This window comes from Sminthopsis crassicaudata, chromosome 6 (assembly GCF_048593235.1).
Source record: "Sminthopsis crassicaudata isolate SCR6 chromosome 6, ASM4859323v1, whole genome shotgun sequence".
Classification (NCBI taxonomy): Eukaryota; Metazoa; Chordata; class Mammalia; order Dasyuromorphia; family Dasyuridae; genus Sminthopsis; species Sminthopsis crassicaudata.
Window position 1 is genome coordinate 250,704,145 of NC_133622.1, and position 20,211 is coordinate 250,724,355.

The window sequence follows — 20,211 nt, forward strand, 5'->3', positions numbered from 1 at the left end:
AGAGGAAGGAGGGTGGGAGGGAAGGAAGGAAGGAGGGAGGGAGGGAAAGAAAGAAAATTGCACCTTTTCTAATTCTTGCCCATACAATGACCCAAGTCTATCTGAAGGGCCTAGGATGGGAAATGCTGTGCATATTCGAATAAAGAATGGAGGGGGGGGTTGTGTTGGGTATAGATTGAAGCATTTTTACTTTATTTGAGGCTTTGGGGGGAAGATCTATGGGGCTTTTTCATGGATAGGTTGTTTAACTGTCCTGTGTCTTTTCAGTGGGAGGAAGAGGAATGGAGAGAATCTGGAAATCCAAGTTTTAAAAATAAATGTAAAAAAATGTGACGGGGAAAATAAAAATATAGAGAAAAAGCATCCCACTGTGGGAGCGCGCGCTTCTGCTTTTGGGAAAGGGAGCCGGGCCCGCGCTTGAATCCGGCTCTGCCCGCCCCCGGGGACAAGCCCCGGGAGGTGCTGCCCGAGTCCGGGCTGTCGCGGGCTTTCCCATCGCAGGGAGGCCGGCCCGGCCCGGAGAGAGCCTCCCGGCAGCCGGCGCGCCCGTTTTATTCTGTAACCGGAGTAGGTTCGGTCTGCGAGGTCCCGCCATGACCTTCCGTGGGGAGCCGAGCGCTGCAGCCCCAGCCGTGAGCGGGAGCGCCCCCTGGGGACTGAGAAACCGGAGGGGGAGTGAGGCCGGGTGGTGGAAGGCTTCCGTGGCCGCCAAAGGCGGCGGAGTCACGCTCCCGGCGGGGGGGAGGGGGACACTCCCGCTGGTGCGGGGAGAGAGCGCTCAGACACGCGGGCTTCGGGGGTCCTCGGCCGGTTGCTCGCCGAGTGAGGGGAAGGAGGGGCCCGGTGAGAGGCGGTCAGGGACGCGGCGGGCAAAGCTTTTGCCCACGGGGTAATAGCGTTCCCCGAGGGGCGGAGGGACCGGAGGCGGGGTTTACGGCAGGGAGGGAGTGAGAGGGACTCCGCCCCGTATTCCTCACTGGTGCCCTGCGCGTGCGCATTCCCCTCTTGCCGCCGGCACCCTGCGCGCCTGCGCCCGGCAGGACTCGCGAACCGGAGGGGCCAGATGGGGTGGGCGGTGCGCACGCACGCGGGAGTAGAGAAAAGGGGCCGGCCGGAGGCTCGCGGGGCAGGGCGCCTGCGCACGGAGGAGTTTGGCGGGTTTTTTTTAATTCTTCCTAACTCTTCCAGAGTGTGTTTCGGGGCCGGGGTCGGGGCCGGGCGGCGGGATGGGGCCTGGGGGCGCCGGCTCCGTGTCGGCCGAGCGCCTGGCCGCCGAACTGCAGATGTTCGGCCTGGACTGCGAGGAGGCGGCCTACGAGAAGCGTGAGTGCGGGGGCCGGCACCCCCCAGGCTTGCCCCCTCTCCTTCCCCTCGCCGAGCCTTTGCCCCAGCTGCCCCCACCGGAACGTCCTCCCCTCCTCGGGCCCCGCCGCCCCGCCCCCTCCCCCCACTCCCAGGACCGCTTGCATAGGTGCGCGGGCGTGTGTGTGAGAGACTGCCCCGCCCCGCCGGAGCTGGGCTCTGCAGAGTAGGGCTCATCTTATTGACTTGACCGCCTGTGGTACCAGCACCCGCTGGGTGACGGGAGGAAGCGCTTAAGTGCGTGCTGTATATGAAGTCCCAGCCTGCCCCCAGACGGTCACCTTTAACCTCTTTGTACCCCTCCCCCAGCATGTAGCAGGGGTCCTGGTACACAAAGGCGCATACTAAATGCCCGTTGGCTTGTCTCCCGTGTGAGGAGAGGCGCTGGGTGCCAGGGACCGATGCAGCCCTCCAGCCCCGGGGGCCACAGCCCTGCTCCCTTCTCCGCCCTTCCCCCTGCTCTTCCTGGCTTCTGTCGGTCTGATGTCCGGCCGGGGAGGATGGGAGGGGGCCGGGGTAACTGGCCAGAAAGGTTCGGTTGGGGGAGGGGAGGAGGCTGCCGCTGCCCCTCACTCGCCCCGTCCCGCAGTGATGGAGCTGTGCCCCCTGTACCGGCAGACGGAGGACCAGCTGGTGGCCGAGCTGGTGGCCTTCAGCAGCAACACGGGCAGAGTCTATCTCACCCTGGAGAACCTCCACTCCTTTGAGAACGAGGTAAGAGCCCACGGCCTAAAGGAGTCCGGAAGGTGAGCTCTCCTCCTCCCTCCCCTGCACCCTGAGCGCTGAGGTGTCACTCACCGGGAGGATGCTCCCCCTCCCAGCTACTGACTGGCTGAGAAAGCCCCTCCCACTGGTCTGGTTCTTTTCCTGCCCCTGCACACTGACCCCGTCCCCTAGCTCCTCCCCCATCGCCATGGCTGCCAGTCCCCGGGCCTGAGCCCATCTTCCTGTACCTGGGGCATCTCGGGCTTTTTTTAACCTCAGGGATCACTCCCCAGTCCTTGCCCTGGGGTCGGGTTTTTCTCCTGAGCTGAAAGTGTGGGAGGCGGAAGCGGCCTCGCCTGTCCGGAGAACCCCAGAAACCCCGGGGCCCAGCAGCTTTGTGTTTTCACGGCTTTCACAACCTCTTAATGCGTCTCCCCTGTGGCCAGCTATCTTGTGTTTGGCGCCGCTTACATCTTCCTCAGGAAGCCCCACCTGTCACATTAGCTGTTGAGCACAGCCGGGGTGAACAGCACATTTTTCCAAGGACAGCTTTGGGGAGAGCCCACGGGTTTTCTTTTTAAGATAAAATTGTCCTGATTACTTTTTTTGTTTTCATAGATACTTTTTTTTTTCCTGAGACTGGGGTTAAGTGACTCGCCCAGGGTCACACAGCTGGGAAGTGTTAAGTGTCTGAGACCAGATTGAACTCGAATTCAGGGCTGGTGCTCTCTCCACTGCGCCCCCTAGCTGCCCCTTTTTCATATCACTTCAATTCCCCCTTATATCCTTCCTGATCCCCCCTCCCAGAGAGCTGGCATTACAACTTTTTTTTGGTGAGGTAGAGTTAAGTGACTTGCCCAGGGTCACACAGCTAGTGCATCCCAGTCTGAGGCTGGATTTGAACCCCGGGCCTCCTAACTCTAGGACCATCGCTTTACCTCCTGGGCCACCTAGCTGCCCTTAGAGGAAGGAAGGGGAAGGGAGGGAGGGAAGGGGAGGAGAGAGAAAGGAGGGAAGGGAAAACGGGTCAGCACGTGAAAAAATAGGACTTTCTCAGCAATATTCCAGAAAATGCCTTCCCCTCTTTAAAGGAGTGGAGACGTGTTGTTTGTAAGTGTGTGTGTAATAATTGCCGGGACCCTTGCCTCCTCGGGTTTTCTTGGTGCTCGGTGCTGTACTTTGCTTCAGGCTTCTGTGTCCATCTGGCCACCACTTCTCGTGGCACGACGGTGTGCCAGAAGGATTGTACGGGAGCATTCAGAAAATGAAGAATCTGGCTAATTGATCTCTCCCCAGCTGCCGGGTCTCTAGATGAGAGCAGAGGCGCCGCCCCCTGCTGGATGCGTGTGGAGGTGGGCTGGCACCGGCCACATTCAGGAGGCAGAGTTGGTTCCCTCCGATGCAGTCAGGGGCATCGCTGCCCGGCCCCAGAGGGCCTGAATGTCATTTTGTCTGATGCGTGCAGCATTGACTCTTCTAGACACTCCAAAAAGCCACCTCGGTCCGCCACGGGCTGGAGGAGGTGGCCACAACGGCTGGCTGACAGGCTCTGGTGGCAGTCCCTCTGCAGCCTCCCCTGCTCATTCCTACTTCCTCCGGCCAGCAAGGAGCGGCGATCTCTGCTCTGAGCTTGGGCCAGCCTCGCCCGTCCACGTGTTCTCTGCTTCCCTCCAAGGGTCCGGGCCTGTGCCTCTTGGCTGGCTCCTTGTCTCCAGATAAGGCCCGGCCTTCCTTGGACCATCCCATCTTCCATTTCGCTGCTGTGAAGACGCCCATCCTTCCTCTCCTCCCTTCTGTTCAGCCTCTGCACTCTGGCCTCTCTGATCTTGGGCGAACCCTTTGAGGAGAGAACTTGGTCATTCCTTGGTTCCTTCCTGGCTTCCACTCTCCTAACACCGTGCCCTCCAGCCCCCCGGGCCCTGGCTGTGGGCGCTGCTCACTACCCTCCCTATTGGATCCCCTTTTCTCCTTGGACTTCTGGTCCCCTCCCACCTGTCTTTGCTAGCTCCTCCCCTTCGTGGGCCCCACCCTGGTCTGTCCCGGGTCTGTCCTTACTCTTTTCTGGCATCAGCCCTCGCCCATGGCACCGCACCGGCACACGGATCTCCAGCCCTGGTCTAGAATGGCCACAATCCCTTAAACTTAGCAAATTAAAACGAGGCGCTGACATCGTGCCCGTCCATGGTGGCAGCCTCGTCTCCCCCGTTTGAAGTCTTGGGGTTCTTGTTGGCACATCTGCCTCCCCCGATCGCCTCTTCTGGGACGATACAGTCGCTCCCAACCAGGCCTGTGGCTCCATCAGTCTAAAAAGTTTAGAAATCTGAGGAAACTTGAGGAGATTTTGGCGATCTCAAGTCTCCCAGCGCCAGCGTTTCCAACCACGGCTCGTGATTTCCCTCCAGGAAATCTGCCCAGATTCTTCCTGTTTCTCTCTGTGCCTTATCCGCCTCCTGGACTGTCAGCCCTGCCAGGGCAGGCACTCTGTTCTTGTCTTCCCTGGCTCTTACTATCCGTTTATCAAAAGGGAGCTAGCGCTGGGGACTTGGACCATCACCGAATCACCACCTTCCTTCCTTCCTCAGTTTCTGATCAAAAGGATAGCCAAGGCTCGGCACAGCGCCCCCAAGAAGGACAGCGGCCCCCCGGGGGTCTGGGACATCGTGTCCATTCAAGAGCTGTATCCTTTTCCAGCAAGGAGGCGGGCACCGGCAGCGTGTCCCGAGCCCCGGCCTCTGGGCGCTCGGCTCGGGGCTCACCATCCATCCGTTGTTTTCCGTAACTCTGACGTTCAGGATTGATGTTGAAGCCAAAGAGGAGACCCTCCTGAACTCGTACGCAACGCCCTCCAAGGTGAGTGGACGCTTCTCCCAAAAGCTCATCATTCGAACCCGCTACTCCCCACAGTCCGAGGGCCTGCTCTCTTTAGCAGTCACGTCCAGGGAGAGGAGGTAAATGTGAGTTTGACCTTGTCCCTCTTCGGCTCAAGGTGGGGTCCATCCATACACCATCCAAGAAGGTCCTCATTTGGAAAAGGTTTGCTTTGGTTTGGGGAGTTTTTAATCACTTAAGATTTTTGTCATTTAAAACTGTGCTCACCATGTGAAATTGTACCTATATCCATCAGTGAATAAGCATGTATTAAGTGCTTACTGTGTACCAGGCAGTGTGCTGAGCTCTAGGGATACAGTGCCCTCAGTGAGCTTCCAGTCTAAGGGGAGAGAACGAGCTCTCGACAGAAGGAATTGGGGAGTATCGACGGAGGGAAGGCGCCTGCCTTGACAGGGAGCAGGAGGCTGCTGGGTGGTAGCATTATTGCTCCCTTGATTTGGGGAAACCAGAAACCAGTCTTGAAATTAAAAAGTGTTAGAGACATTTGGAGATGTTCTTTTTTAATGAGCCTCTAGGAGGAGCCCCAGGACAGCCTCTGCCCCTGCTTCCGCCTCCACCTCTGGCTTTGGCTCCAGTTGCAGGCAGAAATTTTTTAATCAATCTTCCTTTTCAGCCAAATTATTCCCCGGCCTCCCCCAGGGAAAGCAGAGCCCCATTTTTCCTCTTGTCTACGGTCTGGCAAACTTAGTTAGAGAATGTGGATTCTCAGCATTCCAGCAGATTTTCCTCACAGACCAAGGCTCCTTCCTGGCCTTCAATTTAAGCGTAAAATACCGAATTCGGAGGCGAACCTAAGGTACGGGACCTTCGCTTCCTCTCCACACGGGAGTTGACAATGACTGGCTGGAATCATTCCATTTTTTTGATTTAAAAAGATCGAACAAATAAACTACTAAAAAGGAGGGGAAACTTGGCCCCCGCCCATCTCAGAAAACTCTTGTCAGGTCAAGATAGCCTGTGCCAAAAAACTGATGGCAGGCCAGAGGTGGGGGGAGAAGAAGGAGGCCTTCTGGTCACCCAGGAGTCAGCAGGAGAAATGTTCCCGTCTTGTACCTTTTTGAGATTTCCAGGGTTTATGGGCAGCTAGATGACGCAGTAGACGGATCACCAGCTCTGAAGTCAGGAGCACCTGAGTTTAAATCCAGCCTCAGACACCTAACACTTACTAGCAGTGTGACCCTAGACAGATCACTTACCCTCAGTGTCTCACCGAAAAACAAAAGAGAGAGAGAGAGGCTTTCAGGGTTTGGGACTATCGGTGCAGATCCTGCTTTTAGAGGTGGTTTGTGACCTAAAATTAATCCCCCAGAAGCTAGCCTACTCTTGGACTGCTACAAGTTTAACTGAGCTGACCTTTATCCTGCAGACACATTCTCAATCCCTGTCCCATATTGTCACAGGGTGGTTCTTCTTAGGAAGAACCTTAGGAAGCCTACGAAGGCCCAGGGCCTCCTGACCACCGTGAGCCAGCAGAACGGGGCTTTTGGTGAAATTAGTATTAGTACGTGTGCCTTGAAAATGGGGGTTTGCATCCTTGTTTTGGACAAGCTGCCCCAAAAGGGCTAGTCTGGGCATCCAGAGAGCTAATGCAGCCCAGTCCCTCATTCATTTGCAGACTCTCCCTTTCTTTGCTTCTCGAGACTTTGCGCTTGGTCAGCAGTGTGGCCCTTGATGTGCATCTCATTCCAGGGTTCCCAGAAGCGCAGCGTCAGCACCCCGGAGACCCCCCAGTCCAAGCGGAACGTGTCAGCAGCTCGAAGTCCCCACCTGCTCTTCTCTCCCTCCAGCTTCTCTCCAAGGTAGGGGATCACATTCTCTTCTGTGACGTCCAAGAACTAGGGGGACTGTGCACAAAACCTTGTTTCATGCCCTGACCGCCCTGCCCCTCTGCTGGGCCGGCACCCACCCTCTCGGCTCTTCCTTTCCCTGTGGAAAATTACTGTATCTAGAGTCATTGAAGAAATTCGGTTCCCACCCAGTTTTCAAGGGCTTCCTTCCAAGATAAGGAGCTGCTGATAGTGACCTGCCAGCTGGTTCCAATAGGATTTAACCTGCTTCTCTTGTTGGCTATATTCAAAAATGGCCAAAGGGTTGGGAGCTGTTACTTTTAGAAGTTTTTAAAGGAATCTAATCAGCGCCTATAATGTTACATAACCTACTTCTTGTCCTCACTCAAATTACTCGAAGCTGGGACATTTCCTGGCCACGACAGCTCCAGGCTGGCTGATGGTGAGATCATCGCGCTCACCCACAAAGGCTGGTTTATGATTCCGAAGCGAGGAGCTCTGTCACTCAGAGACGCCCGGTGTGGAAGAGCATCCCGAACGCTCCCGGGCTCAGGCGTCCGAGGACCAGGCTTCCACCCCCCCACTCAGCCACTTGCTGCCCCAAACAAGCCACTTCCCCAACCTCGGGAGGCCATTCCCCGCTCTCTGGCCTGTATAGGCCAAGGCGTAGCAGAGAGCCAGGTCACTTACTCATGGGACGCTTCCTGTGTGTCTGCCTCCCTTTGTGGCTGGCCTCCTTTTCCTAGAACAGTGAATTAGCAAGCACTGATCAAGCGCCTGCTCTATGCCAGGCACCGGCTGCAAAGAAAGCTAAAAAGATAGGTCCTGCCCTCAGAGAGCGTAGGATCTAATGGGGGGAGGGCTCAATAAAAAGTAATCAGCCAGGGAAGGTACTGGGAGTAAGGAGGAGAGGGCAAGGCTTCCTGTGGAAGCCGGGGAAATCGGAAGTCAAAACAGAGGAAGTCGAATGATCCAGGCCCGGGGAACGGCTGCAGAAAATGTGTGGAGCGGAGAGGTGGAGGGTCTTGTTTGTAGAACGGCTGCGAGGCCGGATGGGTCGAGGTGTGAGGAAGCTGGAAGCGAGGAGGAGATAAAGGCTCTGAAGGCCAAACAGGGCGTTCGTGGCTCTGGCCTCTGGAGCCACAGGAGCGGTTGGCAGTTTATACTGACTCTAGTAGACGGTGCTCACTTCCGTTCACAATGGACGTAGCCGGAGAACCGTGTGGTATCCCAGGGTCTGGTGTGGCGCTTTGTAGTTTTAACGGTAACCTCTCAGGAAGAGTCTGCTTTGTTGTGGGGCCACGTCCAAGGCTTGGTCACGTACTAGTCTTTCCTACAGAGTTTTCTTGGTAGAGATAAATTTCCTTCTCCAGCTCATTGTACGGATAAGGAAACTGAGGCAGACAGGGCGAAGTGACCTGCCCGGGGTCTTATAGCTAGTCTGTGTCTGAGGCCAGATTTGTACTCGGGTCCTCGTGAAGCCAGGCCCAGCTCTGTCCACTGAGCCGCTAACTGCCCCCTGACCCGTGAGCCGTGAATAATTTGGTGCTTCTCCCTACGGATGTAGGGGAAAGCTGTATTTCCCTTACTCTTCTCCCCGTTGTCCACACACACACAAACTCGGGAACTTGTAGCTTTTCCATAACCCCCAGTCACACTCCAGGAGTGACAAATACAGTGGGATTTCAACAGTCCAAAGAGTTGCCTTGTTTGGTTTTTCTTTAACTGAATTGTAATTATAATGTCCAGGCTTGGCTCCGAAAAGGACTCGGATTCAGCTTTGTGAGTTTTGAACTTTTCTCCCTCTTTAAAATCCTTTTCACGTATAGAACATGGCTCTGGAGTGCGGGCAGAACTACAGTAGTTGTCAAGATGAGCCTTGTGCCTTGGACGGGAAGGTGCCGCTGGGTGCCGGGCCTGCCTGGGTCCAGAGCTCTGGAGGAGAAGGGCCTCCAGGTGATGCCAGCCTAGGTGCAGCGGAAGGACCCGGCAGTGGCCGGAACACACTTAAGGCCACAGGACAGCTTCTGTAGGATGGATGAGCAATTCAGCTTATTGTTAGGGATACCGGGAGGGAGGAATAAGGACAATGGGTGGGCCCTGGGAAGCCTGGATGTCAGGGAAGGAAAGACCGCCTAGCAATTCTTAGGGAGAAGATCCGCCAGTGCTCCATAAGAGGAGGGAGGGAAGCTGAGTGCTCACCAGTCAGGCCAGTGGTTTCAATAGGACTTGGATTCATGGTCCTTCCCACTCTGTGCGTTCCCTGACCTCAGCAGCTTCTACACTGTCATTGTTCTAAGAGGAAACACATCTCCGGAAAAGGGAAGTGATTGAGTGACACAGTGTGAGCAGGGGCTGGCGTCCCCAGGCCCCTCCCGCGCCATCCCGCTCTCATCCCCATTGTCAGCAGTGGTCCCAGGCCCTGTGGGGCGGCTCGGCTCCAGGGTAGGGCAAGCCGGGCCCGTATGGCTTCCACCCCCCAGACCAGGCCGTAAATGCCTAGGCCTGGGATGAGATGAGGAGAGCCTGGGGCGGGGCTCGGACGGGGGATGGGGGACCAGGAGCGGAGCCGTGCTGAGGGATGGGGACGAGCGGTCACTCTCAGCAGGGGCCTGCTCCAGCGGGTAGAACCTGGCAGTCGGGGTGGTAGCGCCCCTGCCTGGCAAACCTGGCGCCCAATGGAAGGCCCATTTTGTTCTGCTCAGTGTCACACCCTCGCAGAAGTACAGCTCCCGAAGCAGCCGAGGGGAGGTGGTGGCCTCCTTTGGCTCCACACAGGGGATGTCGTGGTCCGGGAAAGGAGGCGGCGGCCCCCTCAGCGTGAAGGTCTTGGATGCCGCCAGAGCCCTCACTGGGAACTACAAGTCCATGTTCCAGAAGTTCACAGACATCCGAGAAGGTGATCCACCCCCGGGCTCCCCGGTGATAGCCCTGGCAGGACTTAGAGTGGCCATCTGGGGTCGAGCGAAAGCTCGGGGCAGCCTTTGTGGACATCTCCCCGTGGCAGGGGTGGCCTGCCCGTCCGGGGCCAAGACCTAAGCCAGCCACGCCCCTCACTCTCCCCCAGACACCCCTTTCGGGAATCGAAAGGACCTGGGCTCGAGGCTTTGCTCCAAGCAAATCCCTTACCCTTCAGTTTCCGTATCGGAACATGGCGAGGCTCTTAGGACTCCTGCCTTCCCCTGGCGGTTCTTGGGGGAGACGTCCCCTGGGGAAAGGCAACAGCCCCGTTTGGGAGGCTGAGGCTCGGGAGGCAGATCCGGCTGCTCTCTAGTAATGAGCGTGGGGGCTGGGAGAAGCCGAAAGTGTGGGTGTTCTTATTCAGCCACTTCCCTTGGCAGGGGCAGGGGCGAGCTTCTCCGGGATGAGTTGGGGGGTTGGGGCCGCCCATCGGGCAGCACCGAGCTCCCCAGAGCTCCTTGGACAGGGGCTCCCTCCTCCGGCCCTTCACATCTTTGATCCTCTCGGCTTCAGTTCTCACCTGCAGGATTGAGGAACTCGGCTGTGAACTGAAGGAGCTTCATAAGATTGAGGCCTTTAGCCCCATTTCGGTGCCGGCCCAGGTGAGCGAGCGGCAGTGCTGAGCATCTGCCCCGCCATCCTCACATTCCCCCTTGAGCCCACATGGCCAGACACGCTTGGTGGTTTCCCATTGGGGTCTGTTCTTGAACATGTCCAGACAGACGAGCCCCACCCTCTGCCAGAGGAAGCCGTGGTGAACGTGCCCGGTGTCCAGGGGTTTGCAGGACCGAGTGCCAGGGCCTACGTGGGCATCGGGGGACAGGGCACCCGCAGCCTCAGGTCACTGCCAGTGCTTTCCCGACATGTGACTACACTAACGGGACCTGCCCAGATTCACCTCTGACTGTTGGCATTTCTGAGCTCTGGCGTTCACCTGGGGCAGGATGGGGCAAGGAGCTAGGTCCTGTTTGCTCGTTTCCCTCCGCGGCTCTGACGGGCGGGGAGTCCCTGTCTCCGGCCGCCACCAACCCTGTCACCTCTCCCCTAGGAGCCGATCACTCTGCTGGGACAAATTGGTTGTGACAGCAATGGGAAACTGAACTCCAAGTCGGTGATTCTGGAAGGAGACCGGGAGCACTCCCTGGGGGTGCAGATCCCAGTGGATCTCTCTGAGCTCAAGGAATATTCTCTGTTTCCTGGCCAGGTGAGGCTCCCGGCCTGGCCTGGTGGGATGCGGGATTGCAGCAGCCTCTCAGATCTTGGCACCAGTGGGAGGGAGTGGGGCCCCTTCCAGGTGCTCCCCAAGCCTGAGGCGGCGCCAGTCACATGGCCAAGGGCACGCGTACCTGAGTCTGCTCTGAATGCTGCAGAGAGGCTGAGAGGAGCTTCTTTCGGAGAGGCCTGCTGGGCCATCGGGCCTTCCTCACCTCCCGCCGTCACGGGGTCTGCTCCTTGTGTTTCAGATCGTTGTTATGGAAGGAACCAACACAACAGGGAAGAAGTTCATCGCCACCAAACTCTATGAGGTAATGAGCTCCCCCTGGGCCTCTCCTCCCGGAGCCACAGCTCACCTGGTCTGTCAGAACCCATCATGCTCCTTTTCACTTCTCAGGCACCAAAGAGCGTAGCTGGTGACTGTGGGCGGCCTGGGGTGGCAGGGAGCACGCCCAAGCACATGTCATGGGCAGCACGGGTTGGGTGCTTTGAAAGCTTCCAAAGGGAGGCCCCCAGCCCAGGGCTCCTCAGTCCAAATGCAAGAAATAAGAGCCGTGACTCAGGTCTTTGTTTTGTTTTTAAGGGAGCGCCTCTTCCTTTCTACCAGCCCACAGAAGAGGATGGAGGTGAGTTTGGACTTGAAAAATAGCCAGGCCCGCTTTTTGCAGGCCATGTCCCGGAGGGCGGCTTCTCCGTCCCACAGCAGAGTCCGGGGGGGGCCAGCATGACCTCCATGGTGGAGGGAGCTGGGGCCCGTCACACGCAGCCCCCAGGGAGTGATGGGAAGCCCATGAGCATAGCCCAGGCCTGATGTGTCTTGGAGGACCGGTGGGAGCCACAGCCAGAGACTTCCTGAGGAGGGCAGAGCAGGGGTGGAGCAAGGATGCTCTGCTGTGGGCCGGCCCCTGCGGGGAAGCACCCCGCAGAAGAGCTGTAATCTCCCCTGGGGCATGAAATCTCTCAGAATGCCATGATCTGGACAGATTGAAATCCAGACTCTTTGGATAGAAATGGGGACCTTTGCAGGCAAAGTGAGACCCTGGGGGAGGGCACCTCATGCTCCCCGGAGGAAGTCAGAGTCAGGGATCGGGGCCCAGCAAGACCCAGCAGAGGGGACGGACCCTGCCCGAGGACCTTGGGAGAGGCTCCCGGCAGAGCTCGGCTGCTCCTCGAGGAGCGCAGTGGAGCCGGCCACATGGACAGAGCCTCTTGATTCACATTCTCCCTCCCTCCAGACTTGGACCAGCGGATGCTCCTGGTGGCCTGTGGGCCTTACACCACGTCTGACAGCATCACCTACGACCCCATGATGGACCTGATCAGTGTCATCAGCAGAGACCAGCCAGACGTGTGCATCCTGGTAAGGCTCTGGGGGCCTGTTCCTGGTTTCTGGCGCTCCGATCCGGCTCTCTGCCTCCAGTCCCAGAGAGCACTGGCTCCTTCCCCCCTCCTGTGCATCACACAGAAGTGACTGAAGGGAGGTGTCTGACAACAGTCCCCCATGCCCACAAGGATGGCACCCCCCAGAAAGGCAGGGCCAAGTAACCGCGGGGTGCTGAGCCCGGGCTCTGGGAGCTTGGCTCCACATGGCTTAAAATAGGCTTCAGAGCAGCCTCCATCCGCTTGGCCAGCAGGCTGCAGGCTTAGGAGGCCCTCCCGGCCAGGGCCTCCCTCGTTCCCCACTGCTTGACTTGCCCCGCTTTTAATCTGCTCTCTTGTGCCTTTGTTTCTCCCTTGCAGCTGGGACCTTTCCTGGATGCTAAGCACGAACAAGTTGAGGTAAGAAACTCACCCGGGGAAGTCCTCCGGCCTCCCCGCCTGCCAGGGAGCGTCGGCTGCTCGAGAATGTCCTAGGCCCAGTGGGGACCTGAGGGCCCTCCATGCCGGGAGGCCCTAGCGAGCCCCTAGCAAGGTGGCCCCTTCGGAGGCGTCCAGGCCTTGGCTTCCCCTTCCCTGTGAGATCCGTGTCCCTGCTGTGGCCAGCTTAGAGGGCTGGGGCCTGGGGCCCTCCAGCCCTGCCCCTGGGGCTCTCCCAGTGGCCCAGAGGGCTTTCTGGCCTCTCCCCCGGCCCCATCTTGGTTTTGAAATGCTGGCTTTGTGCAGCGAGGGGCCGCGGCTTTCCTTTCTTGCAGAACTGTCAGCTGACCATCTCGTTTGAGGAAGTGTTCAGACATTGTCTGAGGACAATTATTGAAGGGACGAGAAGGTGAGGATGGGGGTGCGCCAGCTCCCGTAGGAACTTCTGCCTCCCCGGGTTTTTCCCATATGTATGACGGGGGGGGGGGAGGGGGGATTGTTCAGCACAGAGAGAGGAGCTGGGTCTTATGCATCACAAGCATCTTGGGAAGAGACCTCCTCCCCAGGAGAAACTTCAGAGCAAGAGGCCGGCCCTCCCCCCCAGCCTGCCATGTCCTCTGGGGCCTGCCTCTCTCCCTCGCTGTTGGTCTGCAGCCTATCGGAACTGAATTAGAGTTCTGAGCTCTTCCCACAAGCAGCCGAGGGGCCGGAGCAGATGCAGAGGAGAGAACACAGTTCTGCTTTGGGGGGAGAAAGTCATTCAGGAAACAGGCTTTCTCAGGGGTCAGGGGCGGGCTCCCTCACTATGAGAGCAGAGAGCTTTGCTCCTGAAACAAGCTTCGAAAAGGCCAGTCCAAGCCACAGAGGCACCGGAGGCGCAGCCTTTGCCCACCAAAGGAACTGATCCTCGGGCGTGTCAGTGAGAAGTTTCCTGAGGGACACGAGGAGCCCAGCGTGGACAGCAGCACGAATGGGTCACGGGCGCAGGCTCCTCGCCTGCTGCAGCAGGTGTTGGTTCTGCTCCCCAGGGCCTTCCCAAGGGTCAGCAGGCCCCTGAGCATGGCGAGATCCCTGCATGGGAGGAGTTGGTTCTGGCCTCCCTCCACCCCGTGGTACCGGGAGCAGCGGGACAAAGAACAGAGCCACATTGTTCCCCAGGGGCCGTACTCGGCACCGCCAGGCACTTTCTGCTGCTGCCAGAGCCGGGGGCGGGGGGCCTCCCAAATTCCCTGGACTTTCCTCGGTGCTCAGATGAGTGTCCCTCCGCTTCCCTTACGAGGAGAAGAAGGGCCCCCCAGGTTCCCATGCCGAGGGGCTGAGGGAGAGGCTGTGGGAACCTTCCCGCCGCGAGGTGTGAAATTGGGCAATCCCGTAGCATAGCTGGCATTTTCTTGCCAGTCCCTCCCCCTCCAGTTGGGTGGTAACCACCGGCAGCCAGGCTGTTTCCTCTTAACAAAAGCTCTCTGAAGGCCTCCAGGGAGGCCGGGCACCGCTCAGCCGCCCCCTGGGAACAGGGCGCAGAAGGGCCCAGGGCCCGCCTCCCTACAGCACTCACAGAAGCCGGCTCACCACCTCCCTCTGTGACCTTCACTGATGGGAGCCTTCAGGCCCGAGAGCTGTAGTCCAAAAGCCCCCGGGGAGGTGGCTTGTCAAATGGCTGATTTCCCCCAAGTCATTCCCTAGAATATGCAGAGCAGTGTCTGGTGCTCCAGTCAGTGGCATTTATTGAGTACCTACTGTTTACAGGACACTCTCCTCTAAGACTCACAGGGAGGGAAAAATGAGCTGTGGGTGAAGGGATTTAGCATGAGCCCCAACATGACCTCCACTGCCTTCCCAACAGCCCTTTCTCTGCCACAGACAGCTCATGGAAACCACGGAAATGGGTTTCTTGGTCTCTTGTTTCCTCCTCCCTGCTTTTATATGGCCAGTGCAGCAGACAGTTAAAGGTGGAGGGTTTGGCGTTCTTCCCCCTAAAAAGTCCATCCTTCAAGTCCTTGGCTGCTGTAGCTCTGAAGCTTTTTGGCGGTCTCCGAGGGGGCTGAGGTCTCCCAATGGAGGGAGGGGCTCTCGTCGACCCTTGAGAAAGTGTCTTGGTTATCTGCTAGTTATGAGCTGTTGTTTGGCTTAAGGATCCATGTCCCGGGGTAGGGGGGGGGAGTTCCTGCCCAGTTTTCCCAGGGAGCAGTGGGAAGCCCTCGTGCCACTTTACTAAGACAGATGCCAAAGGGACTGATTTAACGCCAAAGCCGGATTAGCTGAGTCTGGTCTCTGCCAGACCCCTCCCTCAAGACCTTTCTCTAACAGAGAGTGGGAATCACCTCTGCGCCCCCTAGGGTGGGTGCGCTGCAGAAACTCAGGTTGGATGTGGCGTCTCGGGGTTGTCCGAGGACCATCACATCCCAGAACTGAAAAGGGCTTTAGAACGACCCAGTTGGTAAGAACGAGAGCCCGAGTCGGGCTCGGAGCCCAACACCCGGACCTGCAGACAAGGCCCCGGCCTGCCCGCCACTTTGGAGCTCGTGTTGGCCCTGAGAGAGCCTCCAGCGGCTGCTCTGGCTCATGAATTAGGACAGAACGGGAGGCTCGCAGTCAGCTCACGGATTGCATGTGTGACCTCGGCACACACGCGCCCCATTCCCAATCTGCTCCCAAAACCCTTTTGGCAAAAAACACAGCCTGGCAAAGCAGACTCGGGCCCTGGGTGCTTCTGCAGAGGTCTGGCCCCCGTCAGGCCAGTGATGCACAATCGGGATTCCTGCCCTAGGCCCCGTGAGGCTGGCCCCCCAAAGACCTCCCCTTAAGTTCAGCCATCTCCTGTCCTAACCGGGCCGTGCCTCTGTTCCGTGCCATGCAGCTCAGGCACCCACCTGGTGTTCGTCCCGTCCTTGCGAGACGTGAACCATCGACCCGTGTACCCCCAGCCACCCTTCAGCGGTTTGGAGCTCCCAAAGGAGGACAAAGAGGTACAAGACACACACCACCACCCCACCACCCCCACGGAGCCAGGCTAATGTAAATCCTCGTGTCGGAGGGTTCGGGAAACCCTTGACGCGTCTAAGATGGGAAGGCCCGGCTGGGGCCAGGGGAAGGACCTGGAGCCCTGAGTGAGAAGCAGGATGGCCATTTTCATTTTATTTATTTATTTATTCATTCATTCATTTATTTCCTGAGGCTGGGGTTAAATGACTTGCCCAGGGTCACACAGCTAGGAAGTGTTAAGTGTCTGAGATCAAATTTGAACTCGGGTCCTCCTGAATTCAAGGCTAGTGCTCTATCCACTGCGAGGAAGGCCATTTTCAGAAGGCAGAAAGGCTGGGCAGCCCTGAGGCACCCACAAGTGTGATGGGCCTCCCCAAGAGCCATGGGGTCTTCAAGGAAAGATGGGGGGAGCAGAGAGGGGAGTTCTGATTCAGGCTTTGATTCAGTAAGACCCTCCAAAGTCCCCTAAGACCAGCTCTGTGCAGAGGCTGTCCGCCAGGGGAGGTGGGGGAGGATGGAGAGAAAGATCTGCTTTTAGCCCACCCATGCCTTCCTGGGCTTACTGTAAGCGGTCTCGGGCTCCCTTCCTCGGGGACCCCCCAGCCCTGTAGGAGGCCTCAAAGAGCCTTTCGTGGGTCCGGGGGCCGCTCTTGCTTTAGTGTGCCAACCTTCAGTCTGTCCTTTTCCCCCTCCAGCGCGTGCACTTCGTGTCTGACCCCTGCATCCTCTCCATAAACGGAGTGATTTTGGGCTTGACCTCAACAGACCTGCTGTTTCACATGGGAGCTGAGGAAATCAGTAGGTGAGAGACAGTTGGGGGGCTCCCGGCCGGCCCTCCCCATGGCCTGAGGAGCACTCGGTGACGCTTTCTTCTCAGCCACGTTCCCCACTGAGGCCGATGGGCCCGTGGCCATCGGTCATCTTGACATCGTCCAGCTGGTGTGGTCACGTGCGTTGGCCTGTCCACTTCCCTTGGCCCACGTGCTTGCCTGCGTCCCCAAATTTTCCTTTCTCTTTTGCTTTCTGACTTCATTGAGGGGGGCCCAGTTAACTAGTTTTCTGATTCTGGCCCACCCCATCCTTTCTCTCCAGCATCCCAAGCTGGAACCCGACCAGGTGGGGGGGATGACAACGATTTATTTCTCTGAGGTTTCCGGCCTCTAGCTGTTGGAAATGCACGAGGGGGAGTGGAGGCTTCGTGGCTCGGGGCCTTCTCTTCCTGGAACTGCAGGCAGCTCTGGGAGGAGAACAGACCCCATCCGGCCAAGTCCCGGGTTTGGATTTGGCATCGGCCCTCGGCACATCATCCAGGGGAAGGAATGTTCCAAACGGGCGTGGACCGAGCGCTTGGGCGTGTGCTCGTTGGCCGGGTCAGCGCTGACCGGGAAGTCGGAGTGGGCTTGCCCAATTCTGTTTCGGGGTCTTCGTGACCTCCCAAAAGTTGGTCCTCAGTTCTGGAGGGAGGGGCCCGGGCATCCTGCCACCTGCAAAGGCCCCACCCATGAAGGGCCTGCGGGCACTGCCTCTCACCTTGAGCAGCCTCCCAGTCCAGTCACCCAGGTTGGCAGCACGTGCCCCGTGCCTGGCACTCAGGCCCATGTGTTCCTTCCGCAGCTCGTCCAGCGCCTCGGACAGATTCAGCCGGATCCTCAAGCACGTCCTGACCCAGAGGAGGTGAGACCGACCGCTGCCAGAGTCACCCACGACTAGCTAGAGGGAGCAGTGACCTCAGGGGGGCCTAGGCTTCGGCCAGACCATGGCCAGAACTCACGTTCTGCCTGAAGGCCGGCGGCCTGAGCCTGCACTGCACCCCCCCCAAACCTAGGGAGTGGGGAGGGGCAGCAGGAGCAAGCGAGAGCTGGGGGGTTAGGAGAGTGCTGGGTTTGGATCAGGACAGAGTATCATGGGGTGTCTGACCCGCCCCCCAGTTACCTTTAGTCTGGGCTCTGATCCCGGCTGTCTGTGATGGGAGAACCAGTCACCTCTGTGTGCCTCAGTTTCCCCAGCTATCAGCTGACATCCCTTCTGTGGGCCTTGGCCCCGACATTGGCGTGCCCACCTTCTTTCTCTGTCTCTGCAGCTTCTACCCCCTCTACCCGCCCTTCGAAGAGATGAGCATCGACTATGAGCATTTTTATTCCTACGCGCAGCTTCCGGTCACGCCGGACGTGCTCATCGCGCCCTCGGAGCTGAGATACTTTGTGAAGGTTTGTGGGGTCGTGGCGTACGACGGAAGTGCACGAGGAAGGGCCTGGGGGGGGAGGTGGGCAGTGCCAGCCGTCCTCCCGGGTGCCGACTGCTCCGGCATTGTGTCCCCCACCCGCCAGGCACGGGCACACACAAGCACACGTACAACCCCTCCCCCCCAGCAGTGCTCTTGCTGACCCTAGCGGGGGAAGCACCATCTCTGGGGAGCCGGGTGGCCGGAGGCCCCCCGGTGCTAGGGATAGGATGGGGCTGCAGCATCCCCACCCCGCCGGCCCCGCAGGGAGAGGCTGCTCTGAAACCCGAGGACCCACGGCCGACTCTAGTTCTGTGACTTGTCTGACCTTGGCGAGCCTCAGTTTCTCCCTTTCTTCCTGCCACTCCGTGGCGCTGTTAGGAGGAGGGCAGGAAGATCTGGGTGCGAGGTCTCGGGTGGATCCCCTGCCCCGACGTGCCATCAGAAGGCGTTCTCAGCCCCCAGAGCCTCCGACCCACGGCTTCTCCTTCTTTTCCAGGACGTCTTGGGTTGCGTCTGCATGAACCCTGGGCGCCTCACCAAAGGGCAAGTGGGGGGCACCTTTGGGCGCCTGTACATCAGCAGGCAGCTTGCCAATGGTGAGAGGAAGAGTCCGTGCACAGCGGCCCAGGTGGTCAAGATCTGAAGCCCTTCTGGGGCCTGGAGCATGAGTGACCTCCCCCTTCTGTGGTGCCATTGGCCTGAGCTGCTGGACCCCTCCCTCAGGAGGAAGCAGCTCCCCCTCCCCCGCCAGCCAGGTCCACATGGTTTGCACTCAGCCCCGAGTGTGGACGTTGCTCACTCGATTTGGGGGAGGGAAGGGAATGTTTGTTACATGGAACAAAAACAAGACATTGGAAAAATTAAATTGCTTTATGTCCAGCCGACGGAGGGGCTCGGGGTGTTCCTGTCTCGGGTTCTCCCTTAAGAGTGTATCTCCTGCACGGCCCGAGCACAGAAATCGGAGCATCTGCGGCACTCGCTCTTCATCCCTGCCCAGCAGGCTCGGCTCGGCGGCATCAGGCCCTCGGGGCTGCTGGGCTCCCTGCCCGATGTCTTGCTCAAGTTCAAGGGAGCAGCTGGCCCTGGGCCATGTCAGGGAGGAAGCCCCCCGTACCGGATCCTCCGGGGCGGCCACTTTGCCCCAATGCTGAGCCACACGTGGCCAGGAAGAGAGGGAGCCTTGACGGCATGTCCCATGCCCCGGCTCCCAGCTGCCCATGCCAGCCCGGCCCTTTGCCACAGGTTCTGGCCCTGAGCTGGCAGGCAGGGCCGAGTCAAGTGCCCATTCACCTTTTCCAGAGCCCCCTGCGTTGGGGCCGGGCCGGGTCGTTTCCTGCTGGTAACAAGGTGGGTGAAAGGGGATCCTGTGTGGGGTGAGGCGCCCTCCCAATCACAGCGCCCGGTCAGATTTCATAGCACCCCACAGGTGCCTCCCGCCTTAATACCTGGTAAGATGAGAACCAGGAAGTGGCCGGCCCAGTGGGCCTCTCCCCTCCCCCTCCCCGAGTTCTGGGAAGAAGGCTGGTGACCTTTGGGCCCCACTTCAGGCCTATGCTGTTTGCTTGAGCCACAGATGGCCCCCTCCCTATCTGAACAGTGAAGATTAACCAGCAGGCCCTGGTAAAGATCAGCCAGGAACTGGGTCCCCTGCCCTTGGCTCCCATCCACCCCCACTCAGCCATTGGGCTGGCCACTAGGGTCTGCCCGTCTGTGGTGGATGAAGGCCCAAGGGAAGCGGAGAGCAGCCCACCCCGTGGCCACACAGCCGGACTGGAGGGCCCGGCTTCCCTCCACCGTTTCTTTTCCTCCCCTCCAGCCCCAGCCATGATCACGGCAGCTCTTCCTTCTGGCACCTTATGGTCTGACTGCAGATGTGAGCTTCCCTGGTGACCTCGGGAGGCAAAGGTTAACCCCTCTGTGCAGGTGCGCAAACAGGGCTGCGTGACCCAGGCTGACCTCCGGACCTCGGCGTCCTCAGCCGGGAATGCAGAGCCTGGGAACCTCGCACACCCGCTCCCTCATGAAGGGCTCGGGCCCATCTCTGCAGACCCGGCTTTTCTACCATCCGCCCCCCAGAGGGCCGGGGGCAACAGGGTGGGCAAAGAGGAGGGGTGGGGGCCGAGGCGCTGAACCGTGGACCCCAGAGCCCGGCTGGCATCAGTGGGAGCAGCCTGTGCGGGCATTGCAGAGTTGGCAGAGAGTGGGCTGGTTCTGGGGATGCTGCTTCCTAGCCATCGGCCCCCTGAGGTCCCAGAACCCTCCTCCCGGATCCAGAACAGGGAGGTGAGA

General features: G+C 59.0%; 1 protein-coding gene across 1 annotated transcript; it reads left to right on the forward strand.

Moving 5' to 3' along the window:
- Window positions 1-1,133: 1,133 nt before the first annotated feature.
- Window positions 1,134-18,806, forward strand: POLA2 (DNA polymerase alpha 2, accessory subunit). The gene is made up of 18 exons (XM_074273655.1): window positions 1,134-1,323; window positions 1,952-2,076; window positions 4,650-4,744; window positions 4,860-4,917; window positions 6,646-6,755; window positions 9,449-9,642; window positions 10,218-10,306; window positions 10,753-10,908; window positions 11,168-11,230; window positions 11,503-11,545; window positions 12,155-12,279; window positions 12,660-12,698; window positions 13,052-13,125; window positions 15,574-15,682; window positions 16,394-16,500; window positions 17,313-17,372; window positions 17,779-17,905; window positions 18,419-18,806. The coding sequence occupies exons 1-18, from the start codon at window positions 1,227-1,229 to the stop codon at window positions 18,563-18,565; spliced, it is 1,818 nt and encodes a 605-aa protein (XP_074129756.1). The 5' UTR covers window positions 1,134-1,226; the 3' UTR covers window positions 18,566-18,806.
- The last annotated feature ends 1,405 nt before the right edge of the window (window positions 18,807-20,211 follow it).